Raw genomic sequence first — 22,109 nt, forward strand, 5'->3', positions numbered from 1 at the left:
TCCACTTGTAGGTGAAACTAGAACCAGAGGACACCATCTCAGACTAAAGGGACGATCCTTGAAAACAGAGATGAGGAATTTCTTCAGCCAGAGGGTGGTGAATCTGTGGAACTCTTTGCCACAGAAGGCTGTGGAGGCCAAATCACTCAGTGTCTTTAAGGCAGAGATAGATAGGTTCTTGATTAATAAAGGGATCAGGGGTTATGGGGAGAAGGCAGGAGAATGGGGATGAGAAAATATCAGCCATGATTGAATGGTGGAGCACACTCGATGTGCCTTGTGGCCTAATTCTGCTCCTATGTCTTATGGTAATGTATACGTGCAGCTGTAGCCGTCAGCCTTCCGAGTGTCAACCACGGACCGGCGAATCCCGCACCGTGTTTCATTGGAATCGATTGTGTTCCACGCGGCACCGGTGCCAGCCCCTTAACAGTAGCGGAATCATTCCAGGTGTGGCGCCTGTTTTTCTGTCATTAAAGTCCACAACTTCTGAGTTGGTGTCAACACTTCGTCTCAGAAACGGCGAATCCCGCCCACTAAATTTTCCAGACCTGGCCTAATTAATTATGAACCATGAGGTTTCGCACCTTTTTCTGTGGCAGGGCAGACCTGATGGTGTGTAGTCCGCTATCCTATCTGGGCACCATATTGAAAAGGTGTCCAAAATCACTGACCCACAATTGAAGAAAGAAGGTGGACCTTCAGAAAATGAAAATGGTTATCCAGGATTCCTATGTGGCCAGAGAATGGACTTCCTGAGAAAAAGATTTTTCTCCAGGAACATTAGGAGGCTGGAATATATACCCATCCAGGAACAAATCTGGAAGGTCCATCTGCAGATGCCCCTTTCATCCACTGCTGTAGTGTTCCAGGGACCTCCATCCTGAACTCCGAGGCAGCACCAGGCATTGTTCTGGCAAGTCCAACATCTGCATTTTCCAAATGTGTTTCGCAGTGGCATGATTTCCCGCTGGTGCCGTGGAGAATCGGGCGTGGGTGGTCGGGCCTTCATCTACATCCATTAGCAGGATGCAAATGAGTTTCACCTCAGCCTCCAGCAGCTTTCCTGATCCACCATGACATGAACCAGCAGAAGATCCAGCATGAAAATCACACCAGCATATAACCAATTTTTGGGCCTTCCGCCAAATTCTTTCCTCTCCTCCCCACCCCCAGCCTCCACTGAACCCGCCAGCAGGGGCATGGGAGAATTCTGCCCCAAATCTTGGAACTCCCCAACAGCGCTGGCGGTGGACGGGATTCTCCCATCTGAAGGCAGAGTGTTGACGCCTTTGTAAAAACTGGAAAGTTTAACAACGGCGTCATCGGACCGCTATGTGTAGCGATCCTCTGCTCTACAGGAGGCCAGCACGGCACTGGAGCGACCCACGCCGCTCCAGCTGCCGATACCGGCATCAAATGGGCGCCGCGAATCTGCGCATGCACGCTGCGACCGGCGCGAATGCGCGGTAGCCTCCTTCTCCGCACCGGCCTCGACGCAACAGGAAATGAAAATGAAAAATGAAAATCGCTTATTATCACAAGTAGGCTTCAAATGAAGTTATTGTAAAAAGCCCCTACTGGTCACATTCCGGCGCCTATTCGGGGAGGGCATAGGGCTACAGGTGCCGGCGTGGAGCAAAAGTGCCCCCCCCCCCCCCCAAAACAGGCCGCCCCTGACAGGATGGATGCCGAGGTCCCGCCGGCTAAGACCAGATGTAAACGGCGCCGGTGTGACTCGGGTTTTTTTGGGTGGCCACTCGGCCCATCCCGGACGGAGAATCGCCGGGGGGTCGTGTAGAGCGGCCCCCGACCGGCGCCAATGCCGCCGATTCTCCGGTCACCGGAGAATCAGCGGACTGGCGTCGGGACAGTGTCGTGCAAATCGCGCCAGGACCTACGATTCTCCGACCCGGCGTGGGCTGAGAGAATCCCGCCTGGTGTACCTACACCCAATAAGAACACCCTTTTTTCAACCGTTCATTTCTCCTGGATGATCCATAGAACATTACAGCGCAGTACAGGCCCTTCGGCTAGCGTTAAGAAAGGCCGGGATTGTGGTAATATGCCTGTAAACAATATTGTATGTAGTTGGTGGTGCGATCACCAACCAGCAGGTGGTTGTACAGATCCACCATGCAGTCATGAGACAGTGGTCATGTGACAAGGCACTCAGATATAAGCCAGGGCAGATCCGGTGACCCCAGAAGTTGGAAGACGTACATGAGGATAGTCGTGAATAGGGGTAGTTCCAGGAGAGTATAAAGAAACTCCATGATAACTTGCTCTGTATCTGATCATTACCTTACCATATGTGTATCAATAAAAATTCTGGTCTGGACAAGTCATCAGTACTTCTTTGGATTCCTTGTTAGACATCGAACACAACATGGTACCAGAATAAAGAAGATGTGAAGATAACGACGGCAGTGACAAAGGTAAAACTCAGCGAAAGGACCGACCTGGTGAACTGCAGTCATTGGGGACTCAACGCAGTAAAAGACACTGAAGCTCGAGATGGACAGACTGAAAGCGCCCCACCAGCTTCAAGTATCGAGTAATGTAGATGGAAACAGGTGGCCCTTCAAGCAGCAGTTCAAACTCTATGTATCGGACGTAGGCCTGCAGGCACAGCCTGACGAGAGGCGAATAGCGATGCTGCCAACGGTGGCAGGTCCTCAAGCATAGAACATAGAACATAGAACAATACAGCGCAGTACAGGCCCTTCGGCCCACGATGTTGCACCGAAACAAAAGCCATCTAACCTACACTATGCCATTATCATCCATATGTTTATCCAATAAACTTTTAAATGCCCTCAATGTTGGCGAGTTCACTACTGTAGCAGGTAGGGCATTCCACGGCCTCACTACTCTTTGCGTAAAGAACCTACCTCTGACCTATATCTATTACCCCTCAGTTTAAAGTTATGTCCCCTCGTGCCAGCCATTTCCATCCGCGGGAGAAGGCTCTCACTGTCCACCCTATCCAACCCCCTGATCATTTTGTATGCCTCTATTAAGTCTCCTCTTAACCTTCTTCTCTCCAACGAAAACAACCTCAAGTCCATCAGCCTTTCCTCATAAAATTTTCCCTCCATACCAGGCAACATCCTGGTAAATCTCCTCTGCACCCGCTCCAAAGCCTCCACGTCCTTCCTATAATGCGGTGACCAGAACTGTACGCAATACTCCAAATGCGGCCGTACCAGAGTTCTGTACAGCTGCAACATGACCTCATGACTCCGGAACTCAATCCCTCTACCAATAAAGGCCAACACTCCATAGGCCTTCTTCACAACCCTATCAACCTGGGTGGCAACTTTCAGCGATCTATGTACATGGACACCTAGATCCCTCTGCTCATCCACACTTTCAAGCACTTTACCATTAGCCAAATATTCCGCATTCCTGTTATTCCTTCCAAAGTGAATCACCTCACACTTCTCTACATTAAACTCCATTTGCCACCTCTCAGCCCAGCTCTGCAGCTTATCTATATCCCTCTGTAACCTGCTACATCCTTCCACACTATTGACAACACCACCGACTTTAGTATCGTCTGCAAATTTACTCACCCACCCTTCTGCGCCTTCCTCTAGGTCATTGATAAAAATGACAAACAGCAACGGCCCCAGAACAGATCCTTGTGGTACTCCACTTGTGACTGAACTCCATTCTGAACATTTCCCATCAACCACCACCCTCTGTCTTCTTTCAGCTAGCCAATTTCTGATCCACATCTCAAAATCACCCTCAATCCCCAGCCTCCGTATTTTCTGCAATAGCCTACCGTGGGGAACCTTATCAAACGCTTTGCTGAAATCCATATACACCACATCAACTGCTCTACCCTCATCTACCTGTTCAGTCACCTTCTCAAAGAACTCAATAAGGTTTGTGAGGCATGACCTACCCTTCACAAAGCCATGCTAACTATCCCTGATCATATTATTCCTATCTAGATGATTATAAATCTTGTCTCTTATAATCCCCTCCAAGACTTTACCCACTACAATTGAATACACAAGCAATTGAACTGTATAATACTTTTGCTTTTGGAAAGGAGGAGGACAGCAAGAGATACGATGAAGTCATTGGGTGCTTTGATCGACATTGAATGAGACATTCGAGAGGTATATATTCCGTATGCGTACCCAGAAACCTGGTGAATCGTTCGATAGTTTTGTCACTGACTTGGGGCTAAAGGCACAGTCATGCAACTTTAGTCGCCTGAAATCTTCTCTGATCCATGACCAAATTGTCTTTAGGGTATCAAATGATAAGCTACCTGAGAGGTTGCTGCGGGAATTAGATTTGATATTGGAACAAGCAATAAAGATTTGCCAGGTGAACGAAGTAGCTGCACAGCAAACCAGCACACTCTGCTCAAAACATTTTGGAACCAACACAGAGAAGACACAAGCGCCATTAGTGCTGTGAAACACGTCATGAAGAAGCGTGGTCTCAATGCGGGCAGCCATTTGAAGCGGCTGACAGGAGCCGCTATCTTTTGTCCAAAGTGTGGCAATCGACATGGCCCACTGCAATGTCCTGCCTTTGAAAAATTCTGTTCCAGCTGCGGCCATGTTAGGCATTTTGTGAAACAGTGTTTTGCGCATCCTGGACCTTAGAAGATCAGTAAACGTGGTTCCTGAGATACCTCCGGGCGAACAGCTCTTCATCGATCTCATTGCAACCGAGGAGCAGAAGAGATGATGACACAATTTCAAAAAAGAACAAAGCTAGTAAGAACTTGCCGGAAACCATCAAAACAAGATGGAAATTGACCGTATTCCTGAATGACTTATTATTACGATGCGACTTGAACATTAAAACGAGAGCCAACCTCCTCAGTCGGTCCACCTTGCGCAAGTTGAACATGCAGCTGAAAGTCGTTGATCGGCCGGGACTGCCGGTATATTACGGTACAGAAAATATGGAGACTGTCGGTGAATGTGAACGTGAGCTCTCTGTGGACGGCCCGAGATACATGTTACTGTTTTATATTGTGGACATGAAAATTGAGTCCACCATAGGAGCAAATGCATGTGAATCCCTGAACTTAGTTGAGCGACTGTGTGTCCCAGAAAATGGGTGGCCAGCTGAATACTACAGATTCCTACAAGATATCATAATGTGCACATTTGATGAGGATCCAGAAGAAATCCAGGTGGAGGATGACAAATCAGACAAAGAGATAGAAGAGCCAGCGAGCATTCTGCAATTCTGGTCTTCAAGAACGTGTAGGTGATCAGTGGCATGATACAGGCGCATGAGGAGCCCACATTAAAGCGCGTAGCGCGAGGGTGGGGAGCGGTAGAGCGCGAGGGTGGGCAGCGGAACAGCGCGAGGGTGGGCAGCGGCAGAGCGCGAGGGTGGGCAGCGGCAGAGCGCGAGGGAGGGCAGCGGCAGAGCGCGAGGGAGGGCAGCGGCAGAGCGCGAGGGAGGGCAGCGGCAGAGAGCGAGGGAGGGCAGCGGCAGAGAGCGAGGGAGGGCAGCGGCAGAGAGCGAGGGAGGGCAGCGGCAGAGCACGAGGGTGGGCAGCGGCAGAGCACGAGGGTGGGCAGCGGCAGAGCACGAGGGTGGGCAGCGGCAGAGCACGAGGGTGGGCAGCGGCAGAGCACGAGGGTGGGCAGCGGCAGAGCACGAGGGTGGGCAGCGGCAGAGCACGAGGGTGGGCAGCGGCAGAGCACGAGGGTGGGCAGCGGCAGAGCACGAGGGTGGGCAGCGGCAGAGCACGAGGGTGGGCAGCGGCAGAGCACGAGGGTGGGCAGCGGGAGCGTGGGCAGCGGCAGAGCGCGAGGGTGGGCAGCGGCAGTGCGCGAGGGTGGGCAGCGGCAGTGCGCGAGGGTGGGCAGCGGCAGAGCGCGAGGGTGGGCAGCGGCAGAGCGCGAGGGTGGGCAGCGGCAGAGCGCGAGGGAGGGCAGTGGCAGAGTGCGAGGGTGGGCAGCGGCAGAGCGCGAGGGTGGGCAGCGGCAGAGCGCGAGGGTGGGTAGTGGCAGAGCGCGAGGGTGGGCAGCGGCAGAGCGCGAGGGTGGGCAGCGGCAGAGCGCGAGGGAGGGCAGCGGCAGGGCGCGAGGGAGGGCAGCGTCATAGCACGAGGGTGGGCAGCGGCATAGCGCGAGGGTGGGCAGCAGCAGATCGCGAGGGTGGGCAGCAGCAGAGCGCGAGGGTGGGCGGCGGCAGAGCGCGAGGGAGGGCAGCGGCAGAGCGCGAGTGAGGGCAGCAGCAGAGCGCGAACAGCAGTGTAGCGCGAGGGTGGGCGGCCGCAGAGCACGAGGGGGGGGCGGCGGCAGAGCGCGAGGATGGGCAGCGGCAGAGCGCGAGGATGGGCAGCGGCAGAGCGCGAGGATGGGCGACGGCAGAGCGCGAGGTTGGGAAGCGGCAGAACGCGAGGATGGGCAGCGGCAGAACGCGAGGATGGGCAGCGGCAGAGCGCGAGGATGGGCAGCGGCATAGCGCGAGGGAGAGCAGCGGCATAGCGCGAGGGAGGGCAGCGGCATAGCGCGAGGGAGGGTAGCGGCAGAGCGCGAGGGTGGGCAGCGGCAGAGCGCGAGGGTGGGCAGCGGCAGAGCGCGAGGGTGGGCAGCGGCAGAGCGGGCAGCGGCAGAGCGGGCGGGTGGGCAGCGGCAGAGCGGGCGGGTGGGCAGCGGCAGAGCGGGCGGGTGGGCAGCGGCAGAGCGGGCGGGTGGGCAGCGGCAGAGCGCGAGGGTGGGCAGCGGCAGAGCGCGAGGGTGGGCAGCGGCAGAGCGCGAGGGTGGGCAGCGGCAGAGCGCGAGGGTGGGCAGCGGCAGAGCGCGAGGGTGGGCAGCGGCAGAGCGCGAGCGAGGGCAGCGGCAGAGCGAGAGGGTGGGCAGCGGCAGAGTGCGAGCAGCAGTGTAGCGCGAGGGTGGGCAGCGGCAGAGCGCGAGGGAGAGCAGCGGCAGAGCGCGAGGGTGGGCAGCGGCAGAGCGCGAGGGTGGGCAGCGGCAGAGAGCGAGGGGGGCAGCGGCAGAGAGCGAGGGGGGGCAGCGGCAGAGCGCGAGGGTGGGCAGCGGCAGAGCGCGAGGGTGGGCAGCGGCAGAGCGCGAGGGTGGGCAGCGGCAGAGCGCGAGGGTGGGCAGCGGCAGAGCGCGAGGGTGGGCAGCGGCAGGGCGCGAGGGAGGGCAGCGGCAGAGCGCGAGGGAGGGCAGCGGCAGAGCGCGAGGGAGGGCAGCGGCAGAGCGCGAGGGAGGGCAGCGGCAGAGCGCGAGGGTGGGCAGCGGCAGAGCGCGAGGGAGGGCAGCAGCAGAGTGCGAGCAGCAGTGTAGCGCGAGGGTGGGCGGCCGCAGAGCGCGAGGGGGGGCAGCGGCAGAGCGCGAGGGTGGGGAGCAGCAGAGCGCAAGGGAGGGCAGCGGCAGAGCGCGATGGAGGGCAGCGGCAGAGAGCGAGGGAGGGCAGCGGCAGAGAGCGAGGGTGGGCAGCGGCAGAGCACGAGGGTGGGCAGCGGCAGAGCACGAGGGTGGGCAGCGGCAGAGCACGAGGGTGGGCAGCGGGAGCGTGGGCAGCGGCAGAGCGCGAGGGTGGGCAGCGGCAGAGCGCGAGGGTGGGCAGCGGCAGTGCGCGAGGGTGGGCAGCGGCAGAGCGCGAGCGAGGGCAGTGACGTAGCGAGAGGGTGGGGAGCGGTAGAGCGCGAGGGTGGGCAGCGGCAGAGCGCGAGGGAGGGCAGCGGCAGAGCGCGAGGGAGGGCAGCGGCAGAGCGCGAGGGAGGGCAGCGGCAGAGCGCGAGGGAGGGCAGCGGCAGAGCGCGAGGGAGGGCAGCGGCACAGCGCGGGGAGGGCAGCGGCAGAGCGCGAGGGTGGGCAGCGGCAGAGCGCGAGGGTGGGCAGCGGCAGAGCGCGAGGGTGGGCAGCGGCAGAGCGCGAGGGTGGGCAGCGGCAGAGCGCGAGGGTGGGCAGCGGCAGAGCGCGAGGGTGGGCAGCGGCAGAGCGGGCGGGTGGGCAGCGGCAGAGCGGGCGGGTGGGCAGCGGCAGAGCGCGAGGGTGGGCAGCGGCAGAGCGCGAGGGTGGGCAGCGGCAGAGCGCGAGCAGCGGCGTAGCGAGAGGGTGGGCAGCGGCAGAGTGCGAGCAGCAGTGTAGCGCGAGGGTGGGCAGCGGCAGAGCGCGAGGGAGAGCAGCGGCAGAGCGCGAGGGTGGGCAGCGGCAGAGCGCGAGGGTGGGCAGCGGCAGAGCGCGAGGGTGGGCAGTGGCAGAGCGCGAGGGTGGGCAGCGGCAGAGCGCGAGGGTGGGCAGCGGCAGAGCGCGAGGGTGGGCAGCGGCAGAGCGCGAGGGTGGGCAGCGGCAGAGCGCGAGGGTGGGCAGCGGCAGAGCGCGAGGGTGGGCAGCGGCAGCGCGCGAGGGTGGGCAGCGGCAGGGCGCGAGGGAGGGCAGCGGCAGGGCGCGAGGGAGGGCAGCGGCATGGCGCGAGGGAGGGCAGCGGCAGAGCGCGAGGGAGGGCAGCGGCAGAGCGCGAGGGAGGGCAGCGGCAGAGCGCGAGGGTGGGCAGCGGCAGAGCGCGTGGGAGGGCAGCGGCAGAGCGCGAGGGAGGGCAGCGGCAGAGCGCGAGGGAGGGCAGCAGCAGAGTGCGAGCAGCAGTGTAGCGCGAGGGTGGGCGGCCGCAGAGCGCGAGGGGGGGCAGCGGCAGAGCGCGAGGGTGGGCAGCGGCAGAGCGCGAGGGTGGGCAGAGGCAGAGCGCGAGGGAGGGCAGCGGCAGAGCGCGAGGATGGGCAGCGGCAGAGCGCGAGGGAGGGCAGCGGCAGAGCGCGAGGGAGGGCAGCGGCAGAGCGCGAGGGTGGGCAGCGACAGAGCGCGAGGGTGGGCAGCGGCAGAGCGCGAGGGTGGGCAGCGGCAGAGCGCGAGGGTGGGCAGCGGCAGAGCGCGAGCAGCAGTGTAGCGCGAGGGTGGGCAGCGGCAGTGCGCGAGGGTGGGCAGCGCGAGGGTGGGCAGCGGCAGAGCGCGAGAGTGGGCAGCGGCAGAGCGCGAGAGTGGGCAGCGGCAGAGCGCGAGAGTGGGCAGCGGCAGAGCGCGAGAGTGGGCAGCGGCAGAGCGCGAGGGTGGGCAGCGGCAGAGCGCGAGGGTGGGCAGCGGCAGAGCGCGAGGGTGGGCAGCGGCAGAGCGCACGGGAGGGCAGCGGCAGAGCGCGATGGAGGGCAGCGGCAGAGCGCGAGGGAGGGCAGCGGCAGAGAGCGAGGGAGGGCAGCGGCAGAGCACGAGGGTGGGCAGCGGCAGAGCACGAGGGTGGGCAGCGGCAGAGCACGAGGGTGGGCAGCGGCAGAGCACGAGGGTGGGCAGCGGCAGAGCACGAGGGTGGGCAGCGGCAGAGCACGAGGGTGGGCAGCGGCAGAGCACGAGGGTGGGCAGCGGCAGAGCACGAGGGTGGGCAGCGGCAGAGCACGAGGGTGGGCAGCGGGAGCGTGGGCAGCGGCAGAGCGCAAGGGTGGGCAGCGGCAGAGCGCGAGGGTGGGCAGCGGCAGTGCGCGAGGGTGGGCAGCGGCAGAGCGCGAGGGTGGGGAGCGGTAGAGCGCGAGGGTGGGCAGCGGCAGAGCGCGAGGGAGGGCAGTGGCAGAGTGCGAGGGTGGGCAGCGGCAGAGCGCGAGGGTGGGCAGCGGCAGAGCGCGAGGGTGGGCAGCGGCAGAGCGCGAGGGTGGGCAGTGGCAGAGCGCGAGGGTGGGCAGCGGCAGAGCGCGAGGGTGGGCAGCGGCAGAGCACGAGGGAGGGCAGCGGCAGGGCGCGAGGGAGGGCGCGAGGGATGGCAGCGGCATAGCGCGAGTGAGGGCAGCGTCAGAGCGCGAGGGTGGGCAGCAGCAGATCGCGAGGGTGGGCAGCAGCAGAGCGCGAGGGTGGGCGCGGCAGAGCGCGAGGGAGGGCAGCGGCAGAGCGCGAGTGAGGGCAGCAGCAGAGCGCGAGCAGCAGTGTAGCGCGAGGGTGGGCGGCCGCAGAGCAAGAGGGGGGGGCGGCGGCAGAGCGCGAGGATGGGCAGCGGCAGAGCGCGAGGATGGGCCTGCGGCAGAGCGCGAGGATGGGCGACGGCAGAGCGCGAGGTTGGGCAGCGGCAGAACGCGAGGATGGGCAGCGGCAGTGCGCGAGGGTGGGCAGAGGCAGAGCGCGAGGGAGGGCAGCGGCATAGCGCGAGGGAGGGTAGCGGCAGAGCGCGAGGGAGGGCAGCGGCAGGGCGCGAGGGAGGGCAGCGGCAGAGCGCGATGGAGGGCAGCGGCAGAGCACGAGGGAGGGCAGCGGCGCGGCAGAGCGCGAGGGTGGGCAGCGGCAGAGCGCGAGGGTGGGCAGCGGCAGAGCGCGAGGGTGGGCAGCGGCAGAGCGCGAGGGTGGGCAGCGGCAGAGCACGAGGGTGGGCAGCGGCAGAGCACGAGGGTGGGCAGCGGCAGAGCACGAGGGTGGGCAGTGGCAGAGCACGAGGGTGGGCAGCGGCAGAGCACGAGGGTGGGCAGCGGCAGAGCACGAGGGTGGGCAGCGGCAGAGCACGAGGGTGGGCAGCGGCAGAGCACGAGGGTGGGCAGCGGCAGAGCACGAGGGTGGGCAGCGGGAGCGTGGGCAGCGGCAGAGCGCGAGGGTGGGCAGCGGCAGAGCGCGAGGGTGGGCAGCGGCAGAGCGCGAGGGTGGGCAGCGGCAGAGCGCGAGGGTGGGCAGCGGCAGAGCGCGAGGGAGGGCAGTGGCAGAGCGCGAGGGTGGGCAGCGGCAGAGCGCGAGGGTGGGCAGCGGCAGAGCGCGAGGGTGGGCAGCGGCAGAGCGCGAGGGTGGGCAGCGGCAGAGCGCGAGGGTGGGCAGCGGCAGAGCGCGAGGGTGGGCAGCGGCAGAGCACGAGGGAGGGCAGCGGCAGGGCGCGAGGGAGGGCGCGAGGGAGGGCAGCGGCATAGCGCGAGTGAGGGCAGCGTCAGAGCGCGAGGGTGGGCAGCAGCAGATCGCGAGGGTGGGCAGCAGCAGAGCGCGAGGGTGGGCGGCGGCAGAGCGCGAGGGAGGGCAGCGGCAGAGCGCGAGTGAGGGCAGCAGCAGAGCGCGAGCAGCAGTGTAGCGCGAGGGTGGGCGGCCGCAGAGCAAGAGGGGGGGGCGGCGGCAGAGCGCGAGGATGGGCAGCGGCAGAGCGCGAGGATGGGCATGCGGCAGAGCGCGAGGATGGGCGACGGCAGAGCGCGAGGTTGGGCAGCGGCAGAACGCGAGGATGGGCAGCGGCAGTGCGCGAGGGTGGGCAGAGGCAGAGCGCGAGGGAGGGCAGCGGCGCGGCAGAGCGCGAGGGAGGGCAGCGGCAGAGCGCGAGGGAGGGCAGCGGCAGAGCGCGAGGGAGAGCAGCGGCAGAGCGCGAGGGAGGGCAGCGGCAGAGCGCGAGGGAGGGCAGCGGCAGAGCGCGAGGGAGGGCAGCGGCAGAGCGCGAGGGAGGGCAGCGGCAGAGCGCGAGGGAGGGCAGCGGCAGAGCGCGAGGGAGGGCAGCGGCACAGCGCGGGGGTGGGCAGCGTCAGAGCGCGAGGGTGGGCAGCGGCAGAGCGCGAGGGTGGGCAGCGACAGAGCGCGAGGGTGGACAGCGGCAGAGCGCGAGGGTGGGCAGCGAGGGAGGGCAGCGGCAGAGCGCGAGGGAGGGCAGCGGCAGAGCGCGAGGGAGAGCAGCGGCAGAGCGCGAGGGAGGGCAGCGGCAGAGCGCGAGGGAGGGCAGCGGCAGAGCGCGAGGGAGGGCAGCGGCAGAGCGCGAGGGAGGGCAGCGGCAGAGCGCGAGGGAGGGCAGCGGCACAGCGCGGGGGTGGGCAGCGTCAGAGCGCGAGGGTGGGCAGCGGCAGAGCGCGAGGGTGGGCAGCGACAGAGCGCGAGGGTGGGCAGCGGCAGAGCGCGAGGGTGGGCAGCGGCAGAGCGCGAGGGTGGGCAGCGGCAGAGCGCGAGGGTGGGCAGCGGCAGAGCGCGAGGGTGGGCAGCGGCAGAGCGCGAGGGTGGGCAGCGGCAGAGCGCGAGGGTGGGCAGCGGCAGAGCGCGAGGGTGGGCAGCGACAGAGCGGGAGGGTGGGCAGCGGCAGAGCGCGAGGGTGGGCAGCGGCAGAGCGCGAGGGTGGGCAGCGGCAGAGCGCGAGGGTGGGCAGCGGCAGAGCGCGAGGGTGGGCAGCGGCAGAGCGCGAGGGTGGGCAGCGGCAGAGCGCGAGGGTGGGCAGCGGCAGAGCGCGAGCAGCGGCTAGCGAGAGGGTGGGCAGCGGCAGAGTGCGAGCAGCAGTGTAGCGCGAGGGTGGGCAGCGGCATAGCGCGAGGGAGGGCAGCGGCAGAGCGCGAGGGAGTGCAGCGGCAGAGCGCGAGGGAGGGCAGCGGCAGAGCGCGAGGGAGGGCAGCGGCAGAGCGCGAGGGAGGGTAGCGGCAGAGCGCGAGGGAGGGCAGCAGGTGAGCGCCAGCAAGGTGGCCAGTACACGCAGGGGCCGCTGTGCGCTGGAGGGGACTGATGTGCATGAGCGTGGGAGCCACGTTGCAGTCAAGCGAGGGCACAACGCAGCCGGACAATACCACAAGAGGCCTGCAGCGAGGCTACCAATAACCTCAGCGCCTCACGAGATTCAACAAAGTCCTGAGAGACGACGGAGTCGGAACTCCGGACCAAATGGGCGGGACCAAATGGCGCTCATGGAAGTAGGTCGTAAACCAACACAACCTACCTGCCCGGGATCCACCGGCCTCCCTCAATTCTCCAGTCTCCCCTGGGAGGCTACAATCAGGCACCAGTGCTGGTCCACACAAACATGGACCAGGCGGAACGGCACCCGGGGGTGACATGGGTTGTCCACGCCATCGGTGATCCCTAGATGGTCAGGGTAAGTGCAGGGTGGCCCCCACCCCTCCCCCTGGAACGTGGGCACCTTAGCACTGCTCAGTTGGTACCATGGCACTGCCACCCTGGCACTGCCAAGGTGTCCGAATGGCACTGCCAAGCCAGCAGGAGCACTGCCTGTATGTCAGGGTGGCAGTGCAAGGGTCAGGGGACGAGGGGGGCCATGTCCATGAAACAAGAGTGGAGGGGGTGTTTGAAGGGTGGGGGTGCAGGGATGGCAAGTCGAGGCCTCTGGGAGGTTGGGGGTGGGGTGATGGATGGGGGTTCGAGAAAGGAGGGGGTGCTGTAAGTGGGCTTGGGGAGGGCCTGAAGAGGGAGGAGTCCCAAGCGGGGTGTCCTCACTTGAGGGGTGTGGGGCCATGTCCATGTTTGTGGGGGGTGACATTGCCCATGGGTGGTGGGTATAGCTCACTTGGAGATCTGGGCACCCTTTCAAAATGATCTCAGAGTTCAGCTCCCCAGTGCTAAAAAAACATTCGAAGTGTGGGCTGATCTGGTGAGAAACTCCCTCGGGCCCAAAGAAGTGACCAAGTGTCATTGGGATAGCGGTGGGGAAATCGGCAGCAGAGCAGGCGGGAAAGTCCCTGAAAAACCCTAAAAAATTAACTTAGATATTTTTTGGGAGAATCGTGCCAGTCAGTCAATTAAAATTTTCAAAACTGGATATCAATATGTTTTTGTTACATATGGATATCAAGGAATACAAATTTACCTGCTTTTGCCCCACATGTTCCTAATAAGTAACATTCTCGAAAATATATGGATTTTTTTTGCCTATTAAACAATCATTTCTCCCAGTGTAATAGTCGATAGCATCAACAACCACAAATGTTTCAACCTTAACTTTCTAAACCGCATGACTCAAAATTCTTGTCTTACATATATTCAATATTGAACTGAATGGCCAGTCTGCAACTTACCACTGGGAGCAAATGTAGTGGAGTATTAAATTTATCAAAAAGTGCCAGTGCTGAAAAAGCCTTGTCAGCAGTCAGTGGTGACCCACTCAAACTAGAATAAATGCTGAAAGTCTAAATATAAACAGAAAACAAATATTTAAAAAAATGAAACTGAAGGATTCCTACATTCTTTGTCTCACAGATTAGGCCATAGATTTTGTAGAATTCATTTATAATTATTCGCTCAAATAAAGAAATCCTTCGAATCTAAACGCATTTTAATCAGCAAACGGATCCGAGCAAAAACTTTGGGGAAATAAGTATGTAGTTTTCACAAAACATAACCTATTTTGCATTCAAACTAATTAATTTTGGCTGTATTAATGTATAGTACTTCCAAATATTTTATTTTACAAAACAGTAACTGTCAGACCTAAATCTTTACTCACACTGCATGAATGCAGTTAAATGATGCAGCTGGTGAAACTAGGACATTCAGTTTAAATGAAATCTGAACAAAAATGGTTTCGGGCAAAACATTCATTGCATCTACATACCAACTGAAATGACCGAATGCCAACTGGCATGAACACTAAACGGTCAAAAGGTATTAACAGTTGGCAGTGCACGCCAATTAGACTCGAGAGGCACATGATGCCTGAAGAATAGTTAAAGCCATGGCTGCATTTTTTATGTGCACGCCACAATTAATTTTTTATCCTTTACAAAACTCAACACTATGGCTCATGATTAAACAGAGAGATTACAGCCAAAAGTGCAACACCAAAGATTTTTGTAATTCCAGACATTAACAAAGTCGGAAATCAAACTTACTTCTTACTCAGATCAATATCCATAACACCCTCAGATCTTAAAATTATGAGCACGAAAATATTTGTGTTGTGCATTAATTTTCAATTAGCATAATTTCCTGTTGATCACAATCAGTGAGGAAAGAAAGGTTCAATTCAATTTGGATCATGCAATCAAATTTGCCTTATATAAATTTCATTTGCGAATACAATTTAAAAAACCTGAACATGAAATTTGGAAATGTTCAATAAACCAGAAAATGCTCACCAACTAAAAGAGAACCCCTAGAGAGATCTCAGTTCTAAATTCAGTTCTGATAGCACCTAAAATATTAACCCATATTTTCTCTTTCAAATGCTAATTGGTCTGCTGTACAATGTCCTGTTTTATTGATATTAGACCGAAACATGGCAGACAATGTGCAATGTTCTAATATGGTTAGATTTACCATCAAAATAGTTCACGTATAAAATAGGTCCATGTACCTGAGCTATTGTGGTCCGCTGGTAACTTAACCATATCTTTGGGGTGGAGGGAGGAGAAGAAGGAATTAAGTACAAACTTAATCTCATCCTTCTAAGTGCTGCAGCACTGCAGTTAGTGCAAACCTATCGCATAGTCTGTTGTCCTATTATGTTTCAGCTGATGTATTAAGCTCATTGACAATAACAAGAATTAAATAAAAATGATGAATTAAACAGGTTTACCTACCAATGTTGTTGCTATCAGAGGTGTCACCTGGGTGAGAAACACTACAAAAGACAGAGTTTTAAAAAACATGAAATATTCAATTCGATTAAATCTCTGACAAACATTTTATAAGTATAGAAAGTTACATAAAGAAAATGTTTCTAACAGTGACTTCCATAAACTGCTTCAATCATACAGTATTCAACATCAGTATTCACATTTAAAAAATATATATTTTTATTAACATTTTTCAGCTTATAAAATACAAAATTGAAAAAATAAACAAATTTACACACATCGACCATAAAAAACAGAATAATAGAATAAACCCTCACAAAATCTAACACCCCTCCTGCCTCTTTAACAATGAACAGTGACCAATTCCTTGAAATAATCAAGAAAAGGCTGCCATCACTGAAAGAACCTCTCAATTGCTCCCCATACGGTGTACATAACTTCAATGTTCCAAGTGACTAGACTGATCGGGTTTTCTCAAATCTCCCCAACTCAGCCACTTCCACTGTGAGGAATTGTCTCGTCCTCACTCCAAATTCCTAGATCCAGGGTCCAACCAAGATAGCCACCAATTCCACCCATAAGGTGAGACAAAGAAAAAACCCTGGTCACCGTCAGCACTCTACGTACCCTACAGGGAGGAAATGGTCGAGTGAGGGTACCATAGTTTATAAAATAGGTTGAATGTCTTGTCAAGAGGAAGAAGGGGGCTTATGTAAGGATGAGAAAACAAGGTTCAGTTAAGGCACTTGAGGGATACAAGATAGCTAGGAAGTAGCTCAAGAAAGGGCTTAGGAGAACTAGGAGGGGGCATGAGAAGTCCTTGGCGGGTAGGATTAAGGAAAACCCCAAGGCTTTTTACACCTATGTGAGGAATAAAAGAATGACCAAGGTGAAGTTAGGGCCGGTCAAGGACAGTCGTGGGAACGTGTGCATGGAGTCTGAAGATATAGGAGAGGCCCTAAATGAATACTTTTCTTCAGTGTTCACAAAGGAGAGGGGCAAGTTGGTGAGGAGGATAGTGCGATACAGGCTGGTAGGCTTGAGGAGGTAGATATTCGGAAGGAAGATGTGTTAGAAATTTTGAGAAGCCTGAGGATAGATAAGTCCCCTGGGCCTGATGGGATATATCCTAGGATTCTTTGGGAGGCGAGGGATGAGATTGCAGAGCCTTTGGCTTTGATCTTTATGCCCTCACTGTCTACAGGAATAATGCCAGAAGACTGGAGAGAGGCGAACAGTGTCCCCTTGTTCAAGAAAGGGAATAGGTATAAAACTGGGAATTATAGGCCGGTTAGTCTCACTTTGGTCATAGGTGAATTATTGGAAAGGGTCCTGAGGGATAGGATTTATGACATTTGGAAAGATACAGCTTAATCCAGGATAGTCAGCAAGGATTTGTGAGGGGTAAGTCTTACCTCACTAATTTGATTGTATTCTTTGAGGAGGTAACTAAGTACATAGATGAAGGTAGAGCAGTTGATGTCGTATACATGGATTTTAGTAAGGCGTTTGATAAGGTGCCCCATGGTCGGCTCATGCAGAAAGTAAGGAGGCATGGCATAGAGGGAAATTTGGCCGATTGGATCAGTAACTGGCTATCACATAGAATATAGAGGGTAATGGTAGGTAGTAAATTTTCATCCTGGAGCCCGGTCACCAGCGGTGTACCACAGGGATCAGTGCTGGGTCCTCTGCTATTTGTGATTTTTATCAATGACTTGGATGATGGAGTTGAAGGTTGTGTTAGTAAATTTGCTGATGACACCAAGATTGGTGGAGTAGTGGATAATGTGGAGGGCTGTTGTAGGCTGCAAAGAAACATTGATAGGATGCAGAGCTAGGCTGAAAAGTTGGAGTTTAACCCTGATAAGTGTGAGGTGATTCATTTTGGTAGGACAAATTTGAATGCAGATTACAGGGTTAATGGCAGGGTTCTGAAGAATGTGGAGGAGCAGAGAGATCTCGGAGTTCATGTCCATAGATCTCTGAATGTTGCCACCCAAGTGGATAGAGCCGTGAAGAAAACTTATAGCGTGTTAGCATTTATTATCAGGGGGATTGAGTTTAAGAGCCGTGAGGTTATGCTGCAACTGTACAAGACCTTGGTTAGACCACATTTGGAGTATTGTGTGCAGTTCTGGTCACCTCATTATAGGAAGGATGTGGAAGCATTGGAAAGGGTGCAAAGGAGATTTACCAGGTTGCTGCCTGGATTGGAGGGTAGGTCTTATGGGGAAAGGTTGAGGGAGCTAGGGCTTTTCTCATGAATGAAATTAAAATGAAATGAAATAAATTGGAGCGAAGGAGGATGAGAGGTAACTTAATTGAGGTGTACAAGATGATGAGAGGGATAGATAGAGTTGATGTTCAGCGACTTTTTCCTCGGGTGGATGTAGGTGTTACAAGGGGGCATAACTATAAGGTTCATGGTGGAAGATATAGGAGGGATGTCAGAGGTAGGTTCTTTACTCAGAGAATGGTTGGGGAGTGGAACGCACTCCCAGCTATGGTAGTGAAGTCGGACACTTTAGGAACTTTCAAGCGGTTATTGGATAGGCATATGGAGTGCACTAGAATGATTGGGAGTAGGTTGATTTGATCTTAGTTTCAGACTAGTTTGGCACAACATCGTAGGCCGAAGGGCCTGTACTGTGCAGTTCTATGTTCAAAAACCTGCAGACTGCCGAACAAAAATTCACTAGATAACACCCAACTGCTAGTGAAAAAGAGAAGCTCCCCTGTCCGCTTCCGCTGCAAAGGAATATCCAAAACCAAAGCCCTTGCAATTGTCAACACCCCACCATGGGCCATGCATTATCTATAATGTTGCCTTAACCCTTACCCCTGACTACACTGCCCTCGTCCATCCCAGTGGAAACAGCGCGGGAGGAGAGAGAGCCGGGACATTGAAAACAGCACGAGAGGGGAGTGAGCCGGGACAGTGAAAGCAGCGCGAGAGGAGAGAGAGCCGGGACAGTGAAAACAGCTCGGGAGGAGAGAGAGCCGGGAAAGTGAAAACAGCGCGGGAGTAGAGAGAGCCGGGACAGTGAAAGCAGCGCGAGAGGAGAGAGAGCCGGGACAGTGAAAACAGCGCGGGAGGAGAGAGAGCCGGGAAAGTGAAAACAGCGCGGGAGGAGAGAGAGCCGGGACATTGAAAACAGCGCGGGAGCTGAGTGAGCCGGGACAGCGAAAACAGCGCGAGAGGGGAGTGAGCCGGGACATTGAAAACAGTGCGAGAGGAGAGAGAGCCGGGAGATTTAAAAAGCGCGGGAGATTTAAAAAGCGAGGGAGGAAAGAGAGCCGGGACATTGAAAACAGCGCGAGAGGAGAGAGAGCCGGGACATTGAAAACAGCGCGAGAGCAGAGAAAGCCGGGAGATTTAAAAAGCGCAGGAGATTTAAAAAGCGCGGGAGATTTTAAAAGCGCGGGAGATTTTAAAAGCGCAGGAGGAGAGAGACCCGGGACATTGAAAACAGAGCGGGAGGAGAGAGAGCCGGGAGATTTTAAAAGCGCAGGAGATTTAAAAAGCGCGGGAGATTTAAAAAGTGCGGGAGATTTTAAAAGCGCAGGAGGAGAGAGACCCGGGACATTGAAAACAGAGCGGGAGGAGAGAGAGCCGGGAGATTTTAAAAGCGCGGGAGAATTCAAAAGCGCGGGAGGAAAGAGAGCCGGGACATTGAAAACAGCGCGAGAGGAGAGAGAGCCGGGAGATTTAAAAAGCGCGAGAGATTTAAAAAGCGCAGGAGCTGCGAGTCAGAGCGGAGATTTTAAAAGATCGCGGCCTAGTTTCGGGAGCCGTTCGGAGAAGGCGGAGCAGTCTCTGTCAGGGAGAGAACATCTAAGACACTCAGAAGGTAAGAAGGTAAGTAAGTGATTTTTACTCATTTTTACTTTTATACCTTTTTTCAAATTGTGTGTGTCGGGCTGAAACAGAAAAGCTGTGAACCGAGTGGCTGGTTGGGAATCTACACTAAATTAAAAAAATTAAGCATTGGTAACTAATTAAACATAATTACTTAATTATAATTTAGAGGGGTATCTAAGCCAGAGATCGGAGAGTACTATATTTAGCTTTCGCATTTATATTAGAAATCTAGTGCTAGGAAAAAGATAGTTAACAGTAACTTTAAAACATATATATATATATATATAAAACTTTTAATTTTAATTAATTGACGCAATGTCAGTTAGAGGGGTGCAGTGCTCTGACTGTGAGATGTGGCAGGTCCAGCGTCCCGGATGGCTTCATCTGCAGAAAGTGCACCCAACTGGAGCTCCTGACACACCGTATGATTCGGTTGGAGCAGCAATTGGATGCACTTAGGAGCATGCAGGTGGCAGAAAGCGTCATAGATCGCAGTTATATAAATGTGGTCACACCCAAGGTGCAGGCAGAGAAATGGGTGACCACCAGAAAGGGCAGGCAGTCAGTGCAGGAATCCCCTGTGGTTGTCCCCCTCTCGAACAGGTATACCCCTTTGGATACTGTCGAAGCTGCAGTCCTCCAGGCATGTGTATTCCATCACATTCCTGACTTGTGCATTGTAGATGGTAGACGTGATTAGGGCAGTCAGGGTGTAAGTTGCTCACTGCAAAATTCCCAGCCTCTGACCTGCTCTGGCAGTCACTGTATGTATATACACATATAGGTAAAGGCCACTCAATTACAGTTTTCCAAAATGAAATGCACAGAAATTGTGAATTTCATTCTTCACCATAATTAAAATTCCATTGCACATTTTTCAAAAATAATGTCATTAGACTTACTCAGTCATGGTAAGTCAGTGACTCTGACAACTTCTGACCCTCTTATTGCCAAAAAACAGCAAATTCTGACTTACTGCACGGAACCTTACTATCTTGAAATTATTTGTCAATCAGGGACAAATGTAGGTCCCGATCCCATGGTCTGAGAACCTTGCCCACCTGTGCAATCTTTCAGCAGGTAGCCTACTAGTTGACCGCCTCATGCTAGCCACCCAATTAAGGACACAACGTAGATTCCTGAGGCGGCAGGCCAATTCAGACGACCTGAAGCTTTCGAATACTGGCGACCCCAATGAAAGAGATGAGTGCTGCTAAGGCAGCAAAAGGTCTGTGAACGTTTCATCATGGAGGGGGCATGCAAAAGTTTCATAAACAATGAGGGCCAAAGCCAGTAGGTCTTTGGAGTGGGGTGGGGGTGGAAGCCCCTCCAGTGAATTTGTTTGGGTCACACATGCAGCCTTTTGTGTCCATATCCACAGAAATACCAGGTTTAGCACTCAGCAGAGGGATGCTACACCACCAGGAAGATCCTAGCAATGTCCTCCCCATCCCCCATATTAGCCTCATAATTGCAAATTATTGGCCACCCACCATAGTCAGGTAGGTAGCTGCTTTCATTGTTCACTTGACTCCAGCAAAATCATCTGCACACCAGCCAAACATCCAAATACACAACTTTGCTCCTGGTCCCTTTTTCAAACCTGCCTCCACATGACCAGATGACTCTGCCAACTATGAGAACCACAGGACATTGATTAGTGTACAACTAAATACTGCGTTCCTGTCCCTTTAATTCAAAGGACAATTAAACTTTTTAAGCACTAAAATCCTACTTATGCAATTTGCAAATAAATGGATAATTCAAAGTTTAGTGCAAAAAAGCAACTGATTTATCAGGAAGATTGAACTGCTGGCAAACATTATGTAATTCTTTCCTATATTCCACACTATTGGCCAATTTCTTTGAACAAATCCTGATTAATAAGATATCAAAGGTTTATATGAACGATAAGGAGTACAACTCACATGTAGAAACGACATAAACAGCTCCTTTCAGCATATACTTCAGCTCCTTCTCCCTTGCTACCTCAACAGCCTTGATAAAGATACCTTCCCAACTGTAAAGCTTCAAAAGCTGGAAGAAAATTAAAATATCGGTTAAATAAGAACACCATTAACTCGTCCTAACCTAAAAGTTTGCAAAAACAGTCTGATAAAAGGCATTTAAAAGAAAGGGCAACACAGAATAAATAAAACAAATTTGAGTGGCAATCAGTTGGTTCTTGGAATAGAATAATTACTTAAGATTCTACTCATTTCTCTAGTGATTCAGTTGGTAAATTAATTATCACACATATCAAGTAACAAATTTAAGTCATGATCCTAAGTTTACAACTACGCATAAAAGGAAATAGTTACTTACCTACACGTCACCTGAAACCAATCAATTTTCTTCAGAAACTAAACTTCCTAACAGTGCAACAGGAATTGGACACTTAAGTTAGAAACAGTTCATTTCTGGGATGATAGGTTTATCTTATGGAGTAAGGTTAAACAGGTGGGCTTATTTCCATTGGAGTTATAATAATAATCTTTCTTAGTGTCACAAGTAGGCTTACATTAACACTGCAATGAAGTTACTGTGAAAATCCCCCAGTCGCCACACTCCGGCACCTGTTCGGGTACATTGAGGAAGAATTCTGAATGTCCAATTCACCTTACAGCACATCTTTTGGGACTTTTGGGAGGAAACCAGAGCACCCGAAGGAAACCCACGCAGACACGGGGAGAACGTGCAGACTCCGCACAGACAGTCACTCAAGCCGGGAATCGAACTTGGGACCCTGAGGCTGTGAAGCAACAGTGCTATCCACTGTGCTACAGTGCCACCCTTTTAGAAAAATAAGTTTAGAAGAACAAGAGGTAATCTTATTAAAATGTGCAAGATCCTGAGGGGACTTGATAGAGTAGGTATCATGAGGAGGTTTCCTCTTAAGGGAAAAATTAAAAATTGGAGACCCAGTTTAAAAATAAGAGGTCTTTTCCTTTTAAGACAAAGATGAGAATTTATTTCTCTCAAGAGGGCTGTTGGTCGGTGGAATTCTCTTTCCCAGACAGC

The 22,109-nt window shown here is 55.1% G+C and overlaps 1 protein-coding gene across 6 annotated transcripts in view; it reads right to left on the reverse strand.

The window, feature by feature from the left end:
• Positions 1–22,109, reverse strand: part of LOC140385425 (ATP-binding cassette sub-family C member 9-like) — a 333,755-nt gene that overhangs the window by 201,822 nt on the left and 109,824 nt on the right. For all 6 annotated transcript variants that reach the window (XM_072467561.1, XM_072467564.1, XM_072467563.1 and 3 more), the window contains 3 exons: positions 21,017–21,125; positions 15,227–15,267; positions 13,724–13,834 (listed from right to left, as the gene is read on the reverse strand). In XM_072467561.1, the coding sequence (XP_072323662.1) occupies positions 13,724–13,834; positions 15,227–15,267; positions 21,017–21,125 (261 nt within the window). The remainder of the gene's footprint in view (positions 1–13,723; positions 13,835–15,226; positions 15,268–21,016; positions 21,126–22,109) is intronic.

Source organism: Scyliorhinus torazame, chromosome 11, assembly GCF_047496885.1.
Source record: "Scyliorhinus torazame isolate Kashiwa2021f chromosome 11, sScyTor2.1, whole genome shotgun sequence".
NCBI lineage: Eukaryota > Metazoa > Chordata > Chondrichthyes > Carcharhiniformes > Scyliorhinidae > Scyliorhinus > Scyliorhinus torazame.